This window comes from Gossypium raimondii, chromosome 6, assembly GCF_025698545.1.
Source record: "Gossypium raimondii isolate GPD5lz chromosome 6, ASM2569854v1, whole genome shotgun sequence".
NCBI lineage: Eukaryota > Viridiplantae > Streptophyta > Magnoliopsida > Malvales > Malvaceae > Gossypium > Gossypium raimondii.
The window spans coordinates 5,963,350-5,985,464 of record NC_068570.1 but is presented as its reverse complement, the minus strand read 5'-3'; the positions used below and the strand labels follow the sequence as shown (position 1 = coordinate 5,985,464).

The 22,115-nt window shown below is 31.8% G+C and overlaps 3 protein-coding genes across 4 annotated transcripts; 2 read left to right on the top strand and 1 right to left on the bottom strand.

Annotated features, from left to right (window-relative positions):
* Window positions 1–1,570: 1,570 nt before the first annotated feature.
* On the bottom strand, window positions 1,571–6,873 carry LOC105774721 (beta-galactosidase 16). The gene is made up of 19 exons (XM_012597276.2): window positions 6,433–6,873; window positions 5,781–5,876; window positions 5,556–5,668; window positions 5,408–5,474; window positions 5,213–5,305; window positions 4,984–5,127; window positions 4,734–4,828; window positions 4,487–4,592; window positions 4,274–4,358; window positions 4,074–4,192; window positions 3,809–3,973; window positions 3,437–3,618; window positions 3,224–3,315; window positions 2,981–3,090; window positions 2,759–2,863; window positions 2,541–2,648; window positions 2,298–2,443; window positions 1,866–2,220; window positions 1,571–1,781 (listed from the first exon to the last, which is right to left on the bottom strand). Exons 1-19 carry the CDS (start codon window positions 6,595–6,597, stop codon window positions 1,671–1,673), a joined length of 2,457 nt encoding a protein of 818 aa, XP_012452730.1. The 5' UTR covers window positions 6,598–6,873; the 3' UTR covers window positions 1,571–1,670.
* Window positions 6,874–11,523: 4,650 nt separating this feature from the next.
* LOC105774235 (proteasome subunit beta type-3-A) lies at window positions 11,524–14,962 on the top strand. Of its 2 annotated transcripts, XM_012596639.2 has the most exons (7): window positions 11,524–11,699; window positions 11,811–11,992; window positions 12,097–12,204; window positions 12,842–12,931; window positions 14,114–14,198; window positions 14,392–14,486; window positions 14,712–14,962. In XM_012596639.2, the coding sequence occupies exons 1-7, from the start codon at window positions 11,694–11,696 to the stop codon at window positions 14,758–14,760; spliced, it is 615 nt and encodes a 204-aa protein (XP_012452093.1). In that variant the 5' UTR covers window positions 11,524–11,693; the 3' UTR covers window positions 14,761–14,962. The 2 variants fall into 2 exon arrangements, with proteins under 2 accessions (XP_012452093.1, XP_012452094.1); XM_012596640.2 differs by lacking the exon at window positions 11,524–11,699 and having other exon boundaries at window positions 11,805–11,992.
* A 2,904-nt stretch (window positions 14,963–17,866) lies between these two features.
* LOC105771555 (E3 ubiquitin ligase BIG BROTHER-related) lies at window positions 17,867–18,665 on the top strand. The gene has a single exon (XM_012592995.2). The coding sequence runs from the start codon at window positions 17,910–17,912 to the stop codon at window positions 18,537–18,539; it is 630 nt and encodes a 209-aa protein (XP_012448449.1). The 5' UTR covers window positions 17,867–17,909; the 3' UTR covers window positions 18,540–18,665.
* The last annotated feature ends 3,450 nt before the right edge of the window (window positions 18,666–22,115 follow it).

The window sequence follows — 22,115 nt, the reverse complement described above, 5'->3', positions numbered from 1 at the left end:
TGCAGATGCAACTGTGTTAACGCCTTTCGATCCTTGCGCTTCTTCTCTTCCTCCGTCAATGTTGAAGGCATCTTATCTACCCCTAGCAGGGCTTCCTCTAAGTCCATCTGTGCAAGAACTGCCTGCATCTTTATCTGCCACAACGCAAATATGGTGTTGCGATCCAACAGCGAAATTTCGTACTTCAAAAATGTCATTACCGTGATTTGAGATGAACAACCCGGAAGCTCTGATACTAATTTGAGAAAAATATAATATTGGTAATTATAATATATTGCAAAGAAAAAGAAATAAAAAAATAAAGAACACACAGATTTTACGTGGAAACCCTTTCGGGCAAAAACCACGGGCAGATAAGAAGAAAATTCACTATGTCGAATTCGAATTAATTACAAGAGGAGTAGACTATGCCTATTTATAGGCTTGTAAACCTTATTCAAATATGAGTGAAACTCCTTATTCAAATAATATCAAATAGATGGAGTTTAATAAGGTTTAAAAAACCTTATTCTAAAATAAAATAAAAGAAGTACAATTCTATAGGGATTTTACTTTTATTTTATTTTATTTTACCACAATATTTTATTTAAATAATGATTTGGGTCACTTAATTCTAACAATTTATAAAAATGAAAAATTTCACTATCTTAAAGTCTCATTTTTATAAAAGTTTTTACAAGTTTAAATTTTAATTTATTAATTATTTTATATTTAAGTATTTTAAAACATATATATTAAATATATATTTACTTGTATTATTACATTAATAACTAAATGTAGCATAAGCATTCGATATTATAAATTCTAATAATTAACATCTCATTTATATCTGAAAACCAAAATATTAATAATAAAAATCACATCACATCACATCACATGTTAAAAATGTTATTTTTATTTTTAGTATTATATAAAATCACATCACATCACATATTAAAAATGTATTATTTTTAATATTATATAAAATCTGATTCTTATGTATTTGTTTTTTTAGTTTCCGTCACTCATGTATTTTAAATTAGATATGTGGTTAAGTTGGTTAAGTTATTGATTCATCTGTTTAATTGATGTAATCGGTTTAATTAAAATTTTCGGATCAATTGATTTGACTGTCGGTTTAATTAATTTTTAGTAGATTCAATCGATTTTTTAGTCAATTTAATCAAAACGTATTTTTTTTCTAATTTAATCTATTCAAATTAATTCGCAATCTAACCAATTTGACCAGCCAATCCGGCCCTTCTCAGATAACATTCCCCCAATAATAGAAAGAAGAATATGTTTATCAATGCCGGATAAAGTCACAATCTTGGATTAAAAAATGTTTATCAATTCCGGATAAAGTCACAATCTTGGATTAAAAAATGGAAAACATTTACTCAAAAGTCATTTTTGAAAGTGGATTAAATTTGGGTTTTAAATTCAGTCAATTTGCCTAGAAAAAGAAAAGTGCTCTTTTTCGTATTTTTAATCATGTAAAAACCATGGAAATGGCAGCAAGGACATGACCAAGAGTTGCTTTACGACTTTAATTTTTGATTAACAACAAATTTATATATATCTATTAAAATGAAAAGGTTTATATTAATTAACATCTCTAAGTCTAACTTCCAAGAATGATATGAGAATCTGTTATTGACCATACAAAAAAAAAAAAAAACTGTGATCTCTTATGTGCACTGTGCATCAACCAACAGAGTTTTGGGTATGCCTGGACATGGATCATTACCAAATTTCTTTCTCCAAACAGGGATGGTACAAATCCTCTTTCCCATACAAGCCTGTCAAGTGTCAAAGTCAAATTCCATGAAAACTAGAAAGGCATATATATATACACATATTTGAAGTGTTATTCTCAAGCTAACCTCTTCAATGGTAGGTAAAGAAGTGAATGAATGACAGCTTCCAATGGCATAGTTTTCACAATCCCCAGTAGGGTTACCATAGCTTGCAAATAGTATCCTAGAAATGTTCCTTCCAGGTGGACATTGGAGCTGGACTTTCGGCCGCCTTCCGTGGTGCTTCTTGCTGTTGTTATGTTCTGTTTTATTCTGTCCTTGCCATGAAATTACCGGTGGGAGATGTGACTCGGACACGTGACCGCACACTTTTGTTATCGATATGGTGTCGATGGAAATCCCAAGAGGGTATCCATTTTCTTCTTCTAGGATAACAAGTAGGTTATCGGTTCGTTTGAGGAAGGATCGAGGCACATTATACCTGAAAGGAAAGGACATTAAAGATCAAAACAATGGAACAAATCATGAAATGCAAATGAATATCTAATTTGCTGTTACCGTGTTTGTGAAGGAATCCCTTTTGGAGTAAGAAATGAGACCCAATATCGACCTATGCTCTGGCCATTTATCCAGGCTTCACCCTTTCCCATGGATTCAAGGTTCAGTGTCACAGGATCCTTCCCAGCTGGTGCATCAAACAGAGTCTAAAAACAGGATTTTGAATAGAAATTAAATGATATGATTATCTCAAGTGAAGTTCATAATTTTGAATCATTACTAGGATAAAACAGCCTTTCATACCCTGTACCATGTTAACCGCTGATGAGTCGAGCTTCCATATGTATTCCATTTTACTTTATTTGATCCAGAATCTGTATATACTTGTAATTTCTCACCTAACAATCCAACCTTAAGAAGAAATTCATTTTTATCAGTAAATTCTTCAGTCATTAATCTGTTTAGCAACTCTGACATGAATCATTAGTACCATATTAATACATGCATGCTTGCATGCATACCTGATATCCCCATGAGTATCTGGTAAAGTCTTTAATTTCATGTTCACCCTTAACCCTCACAGTGTTAATTCCAGCCACCCTTCTCTCAAGGTATGCTCCTGAATCCTATAAAGACAATCAAAGGTAAACCTATAAGGATTAAGCTGACATGTGATGTATACACTTATACATAAATTACTCATTAAGATATGAGGAAACAAGGGAATAGCATTTGATGATTACCGGTAATCCAGCCATTCCGCTAAGCAAGGAGATATAGTTTGTTCCTTTATTTAAAGTAATTTTACTCTCTAGGATGGGAGTTTTAGTCTTAAAACTTCCATGAGTAGAACCTAAAGAAGAAAGTACAATGAAGGAACAAAACAAAAAGATTCTCATCACATTGTTGCAGGATCAAAAGATTAAATTCAAATATATAATCTTCAGGAAAAAAAAAATGCTTAAAGTGATTATTATAAGACTCACCTACAAATGATCCATTTACGAAGGCATGTAATACATGGGCAGAAGAGGTCACATTAAGCACATATTCAGCATCAGAAAAATCATTCTGAAACCTAACATATTTAAAGAAATATATAGATTATATGGCAAGTATTTTCAGACATGAAGGCAGGTTACATCTCAAAGTTTACAATCAAATTTGATTAATGAAGTAAAACCCCTTTCGAACCTTACCTGAAGTTGTACCAAAGATAATCTGAATTGTCTTTTGTCGTATTCATGTGCTCCAATAACATGTTGGCTCTTAAAGATGTGTCTTCAAAAGTAGGGATAGTTTCCTTATATTCTTCCCATTTTACAATTGAATCTAGCTTCTTACTTGTTTCCACCGCTCTGGTGTTGTATTGTGTGCTTACCTGTTATCCAGACTTTGAAGTGAGTGTTAGATATAGGTGGCTGTCTAATATGGTATGCTTTTGAGGATCACACCCTCATATCCATGTATGGATATGTATTTAAGAAAAAACTTGGCATAAGATGACAATATTCATGTATGATTTAACTCTCAAATCATGAAAAATTGATCAGTTTGGATTTTAACTACACCTTAGCAGTGTTGAAGGCCACAGTCTTGCAGTCTGGTAGGATGCTGATTGATTTCGGAGGCATTTCATACAATGAATCTTGAAATGTTACTACAACAGTCTTCCTTGTGTCATTATTTACCAGAAAAGCAGCACAGTCGACTGAATTCCCTCTGTAAACAAAGGCCTGTTACCAACAAAAGTTTGAAATATGTTCTTGATTAGTTGGTCCCCAAAAGTTTAAAAGAGAGAAAATTCTTGAGTTCGATTTTGATCAATGTTCTTACTTCTTGTGATTTTCCCAAAGCCATAGTGGTATATACTCCAGAGAGCATAGGGTTTAAACATAATTTGATTGCAGCATGTAACTCTTTAAGGTGGCCCCATTTTGGCTGCCTAAACAAACCTGAAAGACGCCTTAACAAGTTAAAAAAGCTTTCATTATAGAGATTTGAATAGAGGTTAAATGTGATTTATTTGTACTTACCATACTCATCAAGAGGAGCTTGATCGTAATAACTTGTCAGTACATACGCAGCAGCAGTTCTTCCGAAGTTAGTTCCACCATGGTACTACAACAAGGTATTAAAGCTATACAATTAGCTGGATTCATATTTCATCTCCATATGACTATGAACTTAAATAATATGTGAAATACAAATTTAACCAAGTGGTGAAGATCTAGAAAAGATTTTCATACCATATAATAATTCACATAGCTGCCTTTCTTTGCAATGAACAGTGCAACATGGAATGCTATGTCTTCAGCTGATCTGATGTCTGGTTCATCTCCATATACTTGATAACTTCATCAAAATTTAAAAAATATATCTTTTCAAAGATCTCATCTATAAAAAGGGCTCAAGTAGTATATGTTTGTATACTTTTAACTCGGTAAACATCAATGCTAAAAAGGGAAAGATACAAAGATATCGACAAAAACATACAAGCTTGTCCAGTTCTCTGTCCATATTGCTGGCTTATTTGGTGAGTTAGGCCCAGGAAATGTCTCCCCACATCGCCTCCCATTGCATGCATTAATCTATCACCACTCAATTGTACACAAAAATGAAAAGCTGATGGGGAAATTCAACTCAAAGAAAGAGTTCAAATTATTATGGAAGGTCAGTCAAAATTATTATCATGGGAACGTATAATCAGGGTTATAAAATCTGTCCGAAGTGATTGGAGACCAACCACTGGGTCAGGAGCATTGTTTTGCTTGCACATCACCCATGGTACACCAGTTTGAAGCCCCACCGCCATCTCTGCAGCCCAACGAAGATACGGAGGCCCTTTATCTCTAAATGCGGCCTCTACCATTCCATACTCGTTTTCAATCTGCATTCAAAAAAACAGCTAGTCACAAAAAAAGTATTAGTTGAAAACAAAATGATAAAATAGTTTCATTTTTCTGGACTTAAACCTGTGATAGAATAATTGGTCCTCCTTGAGAAGCATATAATTTTTCTGCTTTCATCATGTTCACTATCTTGGACACAAACTTCTTCATTTGATACTGCCATCATACCAAAAAGAAGGGCAGCATCAATGATTGGTACTGTCTTTCAGAACCCTGAACTGAACATTTCCATAGCAAGTAAGAAACTGAAGTACTCACCTTGAAGGGCTCATTATCGGATCTATAAACTATGCCTGGAATATCATGCAGCCAAAATGGCAGACCCCTGCAAACCTCTAGCTTTAGGCCAAGGAAGATTAAGTAGGATTTCAGGTTTTTTAAGTACTGCAGAAAGTAATCTAATTACCCATAAGACCATTCGCCTTGAATAAAGGGTCCAATCCTAATGCATGCGTATAGACCTTGTGCTTGAATTTCCTTAATGAACCTTACTATATCCCGTTGTCCACTAAAATCAAACTGCAGAACAATGATCTCAACCGCTTTACAATCTATGGGGTTTTTTCTTCCTTTTTTTTTTTGCTCAACAATACATATAAAGATAAAGAACATTATAGTTATCAATGGCAACCTGTTCTGGTTGGGGTTCATGTAGGTTCCAAAACACCAAGGTTTCAATGACATCTAATCCTCCAGCTTTGGCCTTGGCTATCAAAGATGGCCACATCTGCAAGTTATTTAGCATTAATCCATGTTATGATTATTTTAAAGAAAATGTAAAAACACCTAAAAACCAAAATTGCTATACAAGATCTTGTTCAACCATAGTTACTAGTTTAAAAAAGCAAAGGCATGTTTTAGGTGCTTAAAATGAATGAAATTACTCAGTGAGCTACTAAAAAATTCAAGTGAATCCCCCTGAAACCATCATAAATGAAACCCAATTTGAGTATTTTAATATTCTATCTGTCAGTAAAGAACAATAAGCATTTTAGTCATGATAGAGAGCAGTCAAACCGGGAATATTGATACCACCAAATGTACAAAAAATGTCAAACCGATTTGGTGAACTGTTGAAGATCAAGAAACAATAAAAGAAAAAAAGTTTGGCACGAACTTGAAAACTTGTAGATTAAGTATTTGACTATTTTACCAAACAAGTTCTGTTCTTCTTTTTTCCAGGCTAAAACCCAGTAAATCATTCAAGAAAGGTTCAAAGATTAATGTAACAGTGAAGATTATTGTACATACATACATACATACATACATACATACATACATACCTGAGGAGTACTACGAGGATAGTGAATTGAACCAGAGAAGAGAATCTTGTGTTGGCCGTCGATGATCAATGACCTTCCATCATACGTTACATTACGAGAGCCAACGCCACTAACAGAAGCAGCCAAAAACAACCCAACAAGAAACAAAAACAACCAACTTCCCATTTCTTTTTGTTTAAAACTCTTTTATGCTGCTTTCAATCATATCTAAGAGTATAGACCAGCTACTAAATGAAAAATCCCAGAGAATTTGTGAATTGGTTCTTGAGGTTGAGGGAGGGTAATGGAAGAAAAACATAAGAAAAGGAAAGCCGGTAATCTGTTTCACTTTACAAACACTATAATTTCAACAAAAAAGAAAGGATTTTTTTTGGGGCGATTGCATTTGCCTTTTAAGCGTAATGGAGGTGATGCTTTGCATGGGAAGTTCATTAGAGCTTTTATAACCTTCTCCCTTTCTTTCCTTCAACTTTCTTACTAGTTTCCTTTTATATAGATTAAATCTAATTTTTTTGGTAAAAATACCAGTTTAGTCCTTCTCAATTTCTATATTGAGCAAATTTATCTCTCTAAAAAAATCAGAACAATTTAATCTCTGTTAATTTTTTGCTTACTTTCAAAATTGATGAGATTAAATTGCTTGACTTTTTTAAGAGGGACCATTTTGTTCAATATCGAAATTGAGAAGAACTGATGAGTTTTTTTACCAAAATTTTCCAATAATAATTAAATATAAGTTTCAAGGAATCAAAATTAAAAATATTTATTAGAAGAGTTTAAATTGAATTATCAACTTTTTGAAGGGTTCAAGATATAAATTTTTTATTAATTAAAGGCTTAAAAAATCAAAATTAAATGATTAATTATTAATGGAAGTACCCCATTAAACATGGTTGCCAAAGGCCTGCCCCTGACTTCACCCTGGTTCTGGTTGAAGTCAAATTTGGGTAAGTATTCATTGAATGTATTTTTTTAATAATTAAATAATGTTTAACCATCAATTAAATCAACCTTAATTATTTTTCCTAACTTTACAAATCACTATATTAAAAAAAAGTAACTAATGGATTTGGAAATAAAATTAAAAATTAGGAGGATTAAAATTAAAATTAAAAAATAATATTTATTAAAACGGTTTAAATTGAATTATTGATTTTATTTAAGACAGATAAAAATACACTTTTTCATTAATAAATAAAAATAAATTAAATAATTAATTATTAAAAGATATCAAAATTGATATTATCCCATTAATAAGTTTGTGACTTCACCCCATGTTGAAGTCAAAATTGGGTGAGTATTCGTTTCACCAAAATGAGAAGCTTTATTAAATGGATTTTGGTTAATATTGTCATTAATATGGAAAAAGTTAATTAATGAATTTGATTAAAGTAATATTTATAAAATAAAATTTATTAAATTTAAATATAAAAATTAATATTAATAGATGTACCCAATATTTTTTTTGTGAAACAAAGTAAAACAACTAAAAGAAATTAATCTGATACCTCTGATGGGGATCTTCCAAAAAGCCAAGTCCTACTATCCTATCACGAATTGTCTTAATCAGGTCATCTGCACAATTATTTTCTTCTCGAGGAACATGTTGAATATTCCAATGCTGACTTAGGACTTCCTAGATTTTCTTTTTGAATGGTGTGAACAACTTCTAAGCTGTTAGTTTGAATTGAAATGCTCTCAAAACTCCGGTCTAATGAAAGATTCAACCCATCCAAGATGCCCAAAATTTAGCATCCAAAATAATAATATTTTTTTAAATATTAACAAGATGCTTAATTCAGTTTTCGACTATATATATATATTAATTTTAAACACGAAAATCAATTATAATTTTGTAAAAATATTTTATTTAAATATGAAATGGTTATAATTATGATAAGTGATAGCTATAAACCGTAATATTTTGCTTTGAAAATATATAAAGTCAATTAAATTTTATTTTAAATATATATAATTTATACATTTTTAATTTAACAAAAACAAAGTATTGAATTTTATTTTGTATAAAAAAGTATTAAATTTTATTTTATAAAATAATTAAATAATTTTAATTGTGTCCATATTGAAAACTTAATTGAATAAAGTATTAATGTAACTGAACTTTTCATATTTGAAGAATTAAATAGTTATGAGGAGATAGTGGTTCATATTTATTGCACTTTAGCAAGCCATTACACTTTTATTTAAGAAAAGGTTTGTCATTGTTTTATTGATGAGTTTAGACAGAACATTTAATTCTGTTCAAGTTTACAACTAAGCTTTCAATGGGAGAGTTTCAGAGGGGAGGTTGATCTAAATTGAGTATAGGAGTGATGTTGCAACTTTGTCAGTGAATTGAACTTAAATCTCATCTTCTACTTGTCGAGGTTTTCAAAACCAAGTTGGTGCTTAAACCAATCAGACCATCAGTTCCCAATTCAATCAGTTTGTGCGATTCAATTAAATAAATTATTTAAAAAATTTAAAAGTATATTAAAATAGAGAAAATCAGTTCAACATGTCTCATTGGTTCGCAAGTCAATCGATCCAACCCCTTATTCTAGACTGGTACCCCAATTAATTCTCGACCCAACCAGTCTAATTGTTTAGTCTAGTTTGGTTTTGAAAACAATGGTACTTGTTTATTTATATTGGACTACTTTTTAAGCAAACGTAGGAAGTTTCCGAAAAGCATAATCAAACTTTAGTGTTCCATTTATAATTTATAATTGTAGTAAGTTTGTCGAGTTACGACTAAATGAAGATCTAAAAGGAAAAACCACTGAATTCATAATTGGTATCAGAGCTTACTATAGAAATTGATATAGAAGGAACGTCAATCTCGAGACTCCCTGTGTTAGATGGCAAAAATTATGCCTACTAGAAGGAAATGATGAGGGCTTTTATCAAGTTTGTGGATGAAACACCTTGGTGCTCGATATTGATTGGTTAGAAACCCTTAAACTTGAAGTGGGTTGAACTAGCAATAAAGAAAAACTAGTTAATACAAACTCCAAGGCCCTTAATGTATTTTTCTATAGAGTAGACTCTTATAAATTCAGGTACATTTCTAAGTGCACCATTGCTAAATAAGCTTGGACTATATTATAAACTGCTCATAAAGGAATCAATATTTTGAAACAATCCAAGCTTCAAATGTTGACTACAAGGTTTAAGACATTGAAGATGCAAGACAATGAAGTCTTGTATGAGTTCTCTACAAATTTGTGTGATATCATAAATCAAACATTTGCACTTGGTAAAGAATAGTCAAATTTGAAGCTAGTTAGAAAAGTGCTTCAATCTTTGCTTGAAAAAATTACAATTAATGTGATTACTATTGATGAGACAAAGGACATCAAAAAAATGTGAATTGGTGAACTCATTGGTTCGTTAAAAACCCTTAAGATGAACCTTGATGAGACAAATAATAACAAAAGTAAGGCTAAAAAAAGTATTGCATTCAAGTTGCATCTCTAGTTACAACTGAAGGTGAAACTACCATGGAAAAGCTGCAGGAGTAATTGGCTTTACTCACTCAAAATTTCAATAAGGCGTTTAAATAGTTGATTAGGAAAAATAGGAGATTTGATGCAAACAAAAATTTTGGTAAAGAAAAGGGTAAAGGAGTTATGATTAATGAAGATGCATCTAAGGAGAAAAGGAAGGGAATATCATATCATGAGTGCAAAAAATTTGGCTATATTCAAGCTAAATGTGCCAATACTTTGAAGAAAAAGTTACTTTGTGTTACCTAAAGTGATGAACATTCTTCAAGCAGCTTAGAAGAAGATGATGCGTGTTTTAACAATTATGATACATTTACCTCCTAAGTTGTTAGCAGATGCAATGACTCAAATGATTCAAGTGATAGTGATACTAAGTCTATTGACAACTTTATAAAAACCTACAGATCCATGCTAGATGAACGAGTTCAAGCGTGCAAGGTAAATGAGAGACTCACTAATGAAAACTCCTTGCTGAGAGGTTATGCCATGTTCACTTCAAAGGCATATAATGTTTGGTAAGGTATAATGTTGTAAAGGGTTTGCCAAAGCTAGGGGAACCATTCTCAAAGCATGTGGAGTTTGCATGAAGGTTAAGCAACATCATGAGGCACATTCTCAATTGCAACTAATACAAACATCTAAACCTCTAGAACTTTTGCATATGGATTTAATTAGACCTGTGCAAACTAAGATCTTAGATGGAAAGAAGTATGTCTTGATGTGTGTAGATGACTACTCAAGATACACTTGGATAAAGTTTTAAGGAAGAAATCTGAAACATTTAAAGCCTTTAGGAAGTTGTACAATAAGCTAATGAATAAAAAGAGCTAGCTAATTGGAAAGATAATAAGGATCTAAATTATCATGCCAGAGATTTTGAGAATGAAGAATTCTCTAATTTCAGTGATAACAAATGCGTTCAAAATGAGTTTTAAACACAAAAGACTCCCTAGTAGAATGGTGTTGTTGAAAAAAAAATCGTAAGATCCAAGATATGCCAAAGTCATGCTTAATGCCAAGGGAATTTCTTACATATTTTAGGCAGAAGTTGTTAACAAAATTACCCATGTGATTAAGAAGGTGCTATTAAGGCCCAAGACAAGGATGACTTTGTATGAGACGTGGAGAGTGAAGGAAACCAACAGTAAGTGATTTCTATGTATTTGAGAGTACATCTTATATTTTCAAATGTTAAGTATATCACAAGAAATTTAATGTACGTAGTGGTGAAGAAATTTTCCTTAGGCACCCCATCAAATAGCAAGACATTTGAGATGTTCAACAAACGCACAATAGTTGTTATAGTCATTTTGTGTAGTTATCAAATATGAACCAACTACAATCAAACTAGTGGAGATGCAAATGAAGAAATAACAGTTGCAAATGTAGACCCAATGACAATTTCATAACAAATAAAAAGCCTTGTGAATAAAACATTACAAATCAATAACATTAATGATCATTTCATAACAAAATAAAATTTAGTGACCAAAATGTAATTTAAATCATACATAGGTGACTATTCCTGAATTTTACCCAAATTTAAAAGCTTCCCTTTCTCTTGAAAAGAAATAACCCTTTTCTTATTTGTGCTGGAAGAGAAGTGCAAAGCTTTTGAACCATTGCAAAGTGGAGTGATCTCCAAGAAATTTTGCAGTTTCTTCATTTAAAGCTCACATCACATTTGCTAAACAAAATTTTAGTTAGGTTATCGCAACTAAATTTCATTTCAAATACCCCCTTGATTCTCCGATGTCGGTTCGTCATTTCTCTGTTTTTAATTTCCTTTGCTAAGCGTAAAACCCTAAACCTTCATAGCTTAGTTTTTTAAAAAATATTGATTCTTGTGTATGGTGGATGTTTATGCAGATCTTCGAGTATAATGGGAGTGCCCTCGTAGCCATGGTAGGTAAGAACTGCTTCGCTATCGCCAGTGATCGGAGACTCGGAGTTCAACTCCAAACAATCGCCACCGATTTCCAGAGGATTTCAAAAATCCACGATCGACTCTTTCTCGGCCTCTCTGGCCTCGCCACCGATGCTCAAACCTTGTAACCCCCCTATCTGCTTATTTTCTTTTTATCTTTTTGAATTATTAGCTTGTCTTTTATGCTGATATTTTGGCTTTTCTTTAAAAAAATAAATAAATTTGAAGGTATCAGAGGCTTGTGTTTCGGCACAAGTTATATCAGCTAAGAGAAGAGAGGGACATGAAACCTGAGACTTTTGCTAGCCTTGTTTCTGCTATTCTTTACGAGAAAAGGTTAGTTTAAAACGCCCAGTTAAATATATATTTTGGATTAGTCCAATTGATTACTTAAATTAGGGTTTTTCTTTTTATTTCACATTTGAGCTAACCTTTAAAGATTAATTGAAGAAATAGAGAGCTTTAGTATTGTTTTATATTGCCTAATATTAATATTGACGGATACTAATTAATTAATGATAGCAGCAGGTGCATGAGATAGTCGGAATAGTGAAGTGGTGGCATGAGATTTTTTTTTTCTTTAACTATCCCAAAAAAGGGTTTTGTTTTTCCTAGATGGTATTGTGCAAAATACTTGTTACTGTTCATGTCAAGGGGATAGACTTGTGTCTTTATTTGTCAAGCAATGCTTCATTGTATTCCGTTTCTTGAAGGGAATGATCCACTTTGTCTTATGATAAAATAATCAAAGTTATTCTTGGCCTGCCCTTTTCGTGTTTAGCCTTGGGATGTAATAGATGGACTCTTCTTTTCATAATGAATTCAATCCCTTCCTTGATGATATCTCAAGGTTGAGAGGAATCTCTAGGAAGGATTAGATTTGGAATAGGAGTTAAACTTGAAAGAGAGCACCTCTATATATGTGAGTTGTGAAAGAGATGAGATTTATGACATATTTTCCTTTTTATCATAGGTTTGGTCCATACTTCTGCCAACCAGTAATTGCTGGATTGGGAGATGAAGACAAGCCCTTCATTTGCACCATGGATTCCATTGGAGCCAAGTAAGTTGAAAATGCAGTGCACCTTTTTTCTTTTTATTTATTTTTTGATTTTCAAGAAACAAACTGGATATATCACATTGATTGCTTTGCAAGACTAAATAATTAATTTCCTTCTATAAAGATGTTTATTTGCTATCTTGTAGGTTGATGTTAACAGGTTTAGGAAATATAGATGTTAAAAATGTACTGCATTTTTATTTGGGTGTCAAGGAAACTCAAAATTTATATATTCACTTTGATTGGATTAAAAAGAAGATTTTAAAAAGTTTGTTGGTTAGTATCTCTTCGCAATGAAATAGCTATTTGACTTGATTCTCATAGGCCAAAATGTGTCCATAGAGAGCTGTTGCCTTATTCTGTTCTGATTTTATATTTAGAACTGAAGTAGCTATTTGGCTTATGTTCGTAGATAACTGTTGCCCTATTCTCTTTTCTGATATTATATTTATATCTTCTCTGTTGGAGGAGACGTGCAACTTCAGTCCCTAAAATAACAATAACAAGCTGAAGAGGTATCCAAGTTACTTAGTAGTAGTGATCTAGGTTTTGGATTTGAGTAGCATTTATATCAGCATTTGCAATTTCCTTTTCCTCCTGATCTCTTGCACGTTTTTCAACATACAAGGAATTCTGGATGATATCATATTTTGTCCTGCTTCATTATTGCGTGCTTGTTAGCGTAGCCATACAGGCTTGATCACTTCATTAGTGCTCATATTGCATGTACATGTGTTTATTATTTTGGGTTCCAATGAGTTTGATTAGTACTTGAAAATGCTATTTGTGTTTATGGTTGTCAGAACCGGACCAGTTGAACTAGAAATCAGTGGTTCAACAGGTTCAATCAATACCATGAAACTAGAGAAGGTTTAACCAATAAAAAACCAGTCAAACTGGGTTGAAATTAGTTTAATTGTTAATTTTTTTATTACAATTTATAAAATGAATGTCTATGTTTCTATTATTGTTTCTTTATCTTTTTTTAATGAATTTTCTAAAAAAATTATTTTGTAATGGTTGAACTGGGATCTGTCTGGTTTGACCACTGGTTCAGATCCTTACAACATTGGTTGTGGTTTGAATTATTTCTTCATATTATTTGTTTCAGTTACTGAGCCTCTTGAGGCAAATGCTGAGTTGCCAACACTATTTTGGTTTATGATTTCTTTCTTTGAAATGCAGGGAGCTGGCAAAAGATTTTGTTGTAGCTGGCACTGCCTCAGAGTCTCTTTATGGTGCCTGCGAGTCTATGTTCAAGGAGAACATGGTTTGCCATTTTCTTTTTCTTTATTTTCCTTTTGCTCAAATTGAAATACATGGTGGTGGCTTTAAGAAGTGCAGAATTCCATCCTTTACATGCAACCTAAAAGCTAAGACATTTTTGGATTAGATTAGGTTACAATTCTTCATGCCAGTAAAACAATTCATGCTTTATGGACTGGTTTTTTCTTACTATTCAGGAACCGGAGGAATTGTTTGAAACGGTCTCCCAAGCTCTCCTTGCATCAGTAGATCGTGACTGTTTGAGTGGGTGGGGAGGGCATGTGTATGTTGTGTAAGTATATATACAGTAATATCATTTGTTTAAATTCTTGCTAGCATCGTCTTTTGTGGAGTCATATTTGATAAAGTAGAATAAGGTTATTGTTCTAACCGTCCAAAGCCTTCCCCTTTTGTCATAGAGAGAGAAACTGAAGAGTATTTACTTGTTTCTTGAATAATGGCATATCTTGATAGCTGAAACCTTTCACAATTGGTGTCATGTATTTACATTTTGCAGAACACCTACAGAAGTAAAGGAAAGGATTTTGAAAGGAAGGATGGATTGAGTGGGACCAAGTGTTTGTAAGATTATTCATCGCTGAACTGTGGAACTTTAGGTTGATTAGTCGTTAGGTTTGATTGACCAAGTTGTGTACATTATAGGCAGCAGGGGTGAATCTCTGGTGCATGTGATGGGGTAAAATTTGTTGGATCAATGCATGCATTAACCCAAAGTTTAAATGAGATGCAGGAACTGATTTATTATTATTATTATTATTATTATTATTATTATTATTATTATTGAGAAATTATCCCTTTAAATTTTATCATCAAGCACTCTTTCTTTATTTGCTAGTCCTTTTAGGGTGTGTTTGGACGAGAGATTTGAAGATTAATTTAATTTCTATTAAGGTTTTAAAATTTTAAAATTAAATTTATTTAGATAAAATAATAATGAATAATAATGAGAATTTCAAAACTTCAAGATGAGATTTTAGTAGATCAATTTTTTTAATAATTTTATTTCATTTAAAACTGTAAAACATGAAAAAAAACAATTCTTAAAATATTATTTTTATTTAGTTCTAATATGTTATTTAAATTTTATGTTATTAATATTTGTAATTTTTATAAATATAATGATATGCATATTGTTTGTTATTTATGTATATTTTTTAGTATCATTAATTTTCTTTTATAGATATCTCACTCATGAAATTTCGATGGATTTATTTTTTTTAAATAATTATTTAATATTTGGAACAAATTTCAAAATTGTACATAATTTTATGGGTTAGATTGTTAATTTGGATCGACGAAAGGGGATGCTTTTTCGGGCTTCTTACTCGAACGTCTTGCAGGTACGGTCATTTTGGTTTTGCTACATTCTATTTGATGAACAGCATCACTTCAAATATGTGAATGGGAATCCTCCATTGTTTTCTTCCATCTAGTGGAAGTGTTGGATATAGATATGTATTTTATGCATATATATTTAATTTTATTGTTTAAGCTTTTTACGCATGAAATAAATATATTGAAGTTTAATAAGTACAAATATAAAAGTCATTACAAACTAATTATTCGAGTAATCATTAAATAGTCAAATTATTATAGTACAAATAGATTAAGAACTGATATAATTTAGATTAAAACTAATAAACACCAAAATATTGAGCATATGAAATATTTTTGAATGTTAGATCTTTGTACTCATTTTTAAATATGTATTAAATTAGAATATTGTGCACAAATAATTCAAGATAAATGAAAAGTACATTTACTTTTTCTTAGTTCCATATTAGGAATTAGGATGATAGTAATGAATTTCCCTAAACTGGTAACTTAGACCTACCCATATGAAGCATTTCTTTCTCTCTCTTTATTTTTTGGGCTAAGTTAAAGGATTTATTAGGAAAAGTAAGTCTCAGAAGATTGTCAAAATTACACCACATATCTTTAGTCTAAAATTCAGAGTGTAGATCTCACTTGGGTTTCTTCAATGATGTGTACTTTTTATCTGTTATGTATATGAAGTGGGAATATGTTGCAGTTGCAGTTGCAGTTGTAGATGATAAAACCTTTTGCATGTCATATTTTGTACATCAATATGGAGTTAAAGCAGTGTATCGTTATCAGGTTGATGGAGACCGCTACATGTGATAAGGGTTTCCACCATCGACCCTCAAGTATGATAAAATTGCGTTCAAGTCCTTTCAAAAATTGTTAAATCATATGATAATAAAATTACGTTTTAACCCCTTAAAAAAGTTTATAATTCAATTTTGACTCAATTTCATTTCTGGCATCCAAGTTTCAGCATCTTTCGTAGAGGAATTTTGGAATTAAATCATCCACTTCCCTTTTGTTCTTTCATATCTTAAAACTTGCACTTTCCACTCTCACATGCAAACACTGCCACAATGTTTGACTGATACATTCAAATACGAATATTAGTCCAAATACAAATAACATTGTCTAAGAATTAGGATAATTCTCTTAAAGCTCTTCACTGGAATGCATTATTACATTGGGATACAGTCGTTATCTTGATTTCATATTGTGCTCTTTATAAACAAGAATCAAGTTCTCTACCATATCACATTTTTCCCATACTTCCTTTTTCTACCTAATTTCTCAATCTCATTACTGGCATGTGTAGCTATCGATTTGTCTATTTTTCTTTACATAATTTCATTTCAACCATTACGGGAATTTTCCTTCTTTTTAATTACATATTGTAATTAACTTATAGATTAAATCCAACCAAGCATAATTACATTAATCAATTTAATTATATTTATACATAGAAACTTGTTGGAAATACTAGAAAATACGTGTAATTGATTGTGTATCCGTATAACAGTTGGTATATAATATAGGGGTAAACTCGGGTAAGTTTTTGTTTTGGTCACTTAACTAAGAAAAGTTACAATTTGATTATAAACTATTTGAAAATTTTCATTTAAGCCATTGAAGTATTCAAAAATTTTTATTTAAGTTGTTAGGTTGTTAAATTTTTTTTTTTAATTTCGTCGGCGAGCTTCAAGCGACAATTCGACAATCGGTACGGTGGATCAATACCCATTAATAAGTAGAAGAATAAACGTTAGATCCGAATCGATTTGACAGTCAGTGCCGAAGATTGGGGAAAATTTATTTGAATTTTGGTTAATAGACTTGTGGCGTCCAAAGCTATTCAATGAAAAAAAAACTTAATTGTAGAAGGAAAGAGGAAAGAGAGTTTTTAATTGGCACAGACAGTGCAAACAAAGAAAGTCATATAGCATTGATTTTAACAGTCCAGTGACTTGAATGAAAACTTTTAAATAGTTCAGTGGTCAAAACAAAAACTTATACATAGTTTAGTAACTAATTGTGTAGTTTACCCATATATATATATATATATGTGTGTGTGTGTGTGTGTGTGTGTGACTTAGGAAATATGATATAGGATTGCTTTGCATAAAATAAAGCTGCCCTCTCTTGAAAGAAAGCTAAATTTGAGGCAAAGTACGACGTTCAAAGTATAAGAGAATCAAATAATATAACATATTTGGACTTCCCATCGCTTCCAATGGAAGTTGCCTTTCCCTAAAGAAAAATTAAAACATTATTATATATTATATATATTATATATATATGTACGTATTCCTATGGATTGGATCTGCCATTTCAACTTAGTTTGGAATTTAAGATTGCATTCAGTCTTCCTATGGAAAACGAGGATGCAAAACAATCATCAAAGAGGGTACCTTTCACCCAACTCGATCAAGTCAATTCGGATTTCGCTATGGCGGTGGCATTGCAAGAACAAGAAAGGGCATTCTCGATGCTCGAGAGCATCGAAAGTGAGGACAGCGAAGAGTACAATAGCGAGTCATCCTATGAGGAAGGCAATGTTAATGATTACGAATATTTCGAAGGCCTCGAAGCCGGAGGTGACCTAGAGTTCCTTGAAGGCCAAGGTAGCAACGATGATGAAGATATGGAGGACGATGACTTCGAAGATGATGATGATGATGATGATGATGATGGGATAGATCCAGACGATTTATCTTACGAAGAGTTAATTGCTTTAGGAGAGATTATAGGAGTGGAGAAAAGAGGACTATCCCCAAACGAAATTTCATCGTGTTTGGTTCGATGTAATTTCCGATCCGATGAGTGTAAAACTGGGATCGATCGGTGCGTAATTTGTCAAGTCGAATACGAAGAAGAGGAAGGAGTAGTTGCTCTTCCGAATTGTGAACATCCATATCACTCGGAGTGCATAACTAAATGGCTTCAAGTTAAGAAGATTTGCCCCATTTGCAGCACTGAAATTTCATCCCCCAAGAATTAATGCTAGGACTGTTTAGATCTTTTTAAATACATATATATGATTGGCTCTGCAAATTCTTATGATTCAACAATTCTATTGTACAATTCTATTTCATTGTGAATAAAATGGAAAAAAAAATTTCATGCAGCGTCATTTTTAGTAGAAATATTCATGTTCCAATGTAGGGCGAAGTCAGAAACTTTTTTGGTTGGAATTAAATTATATATATTTACGATAATAAAAATACAATTTCACCATTTTAATAGTCTATATCTTTATAATTTTTAAGGGATTAAATCAAATTTATCATTTTTGGGACCAAAGTATAATTTTATCATTACTAATTTAAAATTTTATAAATTATAAAAGGACTTAAATGAAAATTTTTCTATTGTAAGGGGACCGGGGCCTTGTCACCCCTGGCTCCACCCCTGTTCCAAAGTATTCAAATATGAATATAAGATACCATTTTACTTGACTAATTTTTAGATATATTTTGAAGAAGAAAAAAAACCTTATTTGGGAAACTATGTAACACCCCTAACTCGTATCTGTCGTCGGAACAAGGTTACTGAGCATTATCAGGGTTTACGGATCAATCAGACAGAAATTTCAAACGTTTCATTACATATCAATATTGATAATAAAACTAATCAAAAATCATAAATATTGTTCTTTAAATGAGTCCTCAAGACCCAAAATACATATTAGAAACAAATCAGAACTAAATTTGAAACTCAAAGAATTTTTCAGAAATATTTAAAATTTTCAACACTGCAGGGGTCACATGGCCGTGTGACTCACACGATCAGGAGACACGCTCATGTCTCAGGCCGTGTGGACATTCAAAATAGGGACACATGGCTGTGTTCAGCCCGTGTCCATACCCGTGTAACTCTCTGACTTGGGTCACACGGCCAAGTCACACACCTATGTGCCAAGCCGTGTGAGCATACTGACTTGCATTCTTAAAAGATACAGGGGACACATTGTAACAACCCGATAGTCACGGGTGTCGGAAAATACATTTTCGAGACTTTGTTTTCTTAAATTAGACTCGTAAATATTAATAAATATTTACGAAGTTAGTTGTGTGGTTAATTAAGTTTTGGTTACATGAATTTGCATGAATTAAGAGTAATTAGGTAAAATGACTAAATTGTATAAAGGGTGAAAGTTGAACTATAGATTAAAGAAAAACTAAAAGGGCTAAAGAAGCAATTATGCCATTGCTCATAAATGAGGCAGCATAAGTGTATATTATTATAAAATTTTAAGTTTATATATATATATATATATATATAAAAGAAATAGAAATAGAAAAGAAAGAAAGAACAAACGAAACATAAGGGAAGAAGAATGAAAAAGGAAAGAAAAGGAGAAAGACCAAAGCTAAGGGTTTCAGAGTTTCAAGCTCAATTGGTTAGTCAATTTAGTCCCCTTTTCTTGTAATTTTTATATTTTTGAAATCTCGGTATTAAATACTACTCGACCCATGTCAAAATTTTAGAAATTATTGAGTTTTTAGATGTTGTTAATGTTGAATAATTTTAGTATTAGGGACTAAATTGATAGATTTTAAGTTAGAAATGAAAAAAGTATTAAATTGTAGAACAAATAGTAAATTTTGTGTAATAGGGACTAAATTATGAAACTTTTGAAATTTAGAGATTTGAGTGAAAATAGGGAGTTAAATCTAGTTTAAAGTGGAAATTGAATGAAAATAAAGAATTAAATGTGAAGAATAAAAGTTAGTCTCGGTTTAGGGACTAAATTGAAATTTGTAAAAATTGAAATATTCAATATGAAATTGAATTGTGTTGCATTGATGATTTTTAATTGTTTTAATTCCGTAGCTAACGTCGTACCGGAATCCTCGACTAAAAAGGGGAAAGATAAAGTCGATGAGGAATAGCTCAAAATTTCTGGTTTGTATTTCTATAATCCGAAACTAGTTATTATTTGTTGTATTTTTTTAATGCATATGGTAAGTATTGAGGTGAGTATTTGACACTTTGTCATTAAATTGAATTTAAGTTGATTGAATGTATTGAATTGGTATATATTGAATATATTGATTATTTGAATTGAAATGAATATTGTTTGTATTTGAAAAGTGAATTGGAACCTTATTAACTATATCGGGTTGAGTTGGATATAGATGGCATGCCATAGGATTGGAAGAGCTCAAGGATTTCTTCAACTTTGAGTCGATGAGACACTGGGTGTCAATTTATCACTTCGGATTTATTCGATGAGGCACTAGGTGCCAATTTACTTTGGTTTAACCGATGAGACACTGGGTGTCAAATTATTACTTTGAATTTTTCGATGAGGCACTGGGTGCCAAACTAATGTGTTTTGGTTGGATCCATGTATCCGTTCGAGTCCGAGTCGTGTTAATAGGGGTAAATGAATAATAAAATTTTATAATTGATATTGAAATGGCATGGTATGAGAAATGGAAGTGAAATAGTGAATTGAAAATAGAATGTGAAATATGTTGCAAATATATGGAATAAATGAGTTATATACTCCTGAAATGAATATGGAATGGATAATGCAATTGTATAATGAAATGTGAAATAAATTGTGAAAAGCTATTTATATAGCAAGTGTGAGAATTGAGATATTTGTGACACAAATGAAATATGATATGATTGTTGTAATATTTAAATATTAATATGTGTTTATATTTCAATTGTATATTTGTAATTTCTTATCTTTAAATATTCGAATTATAGAAATACCACTGAGTTTTACTCAGCGTACGGTTTTGTTTTCCGTGCGCAGGTTAGGTATTTAATTTTGATCGTCAATTCAACATCCAACAACGATCTCGAACTCAAATGTGGTAATATTTATCTTTTGTGTCGGCATGTACCTAGGGTGTCTAAATAATAGTTATTTTATGGTTTGATTGTAAATGAGGTTATAAGTTTAATTTTGGTTGGTTTTATACATATAAATATGTGTTTATTTTTGAAGCCATATTATGGCATGGTAAATTGAACTAAATCTAGATAGGTGCATATGAATTTAATTTTATGTTTAAGTGCTTATGAACTAGGCAAATTGATTTGGATTGGTATGTTTATAATTTTGATTAAAATGATGCTTTAATGACTTGTTTTGATGATACAAAATGTTTGAAATTTCTGTCTGCTTGATCTGTAAACTCCGGTAATGCTCTGTAACCCGGTTTCAGCGAGGGATTCGAGTTGGGGGTGTTACACACACGGCCATGTCACTTGGCCGTGTGTCACACACGACTGAGACACACACCCGTGTCTCTCCCCGTGTGGACGAAAATAGGTCATTTTTTAAGTCACATTTCTCACCCAAATTGACACTAACCTAACCTCAACAAATTGCACATCAACAAGCCATAACAAAGCATTCAACACAAGCTAAAATTATGTCTTAAACATGTATCATCACCACATACAACCGATATACCATTAAATGCCTTAAATGATAACTTTAAAAAAATGTCCAAACTTATCTAATTATTTACCCAACCAAGTTACCAAAGTTCACTATAATTCAATTACATACATACATTTAACACTCATACTCATACCACAATATACCATA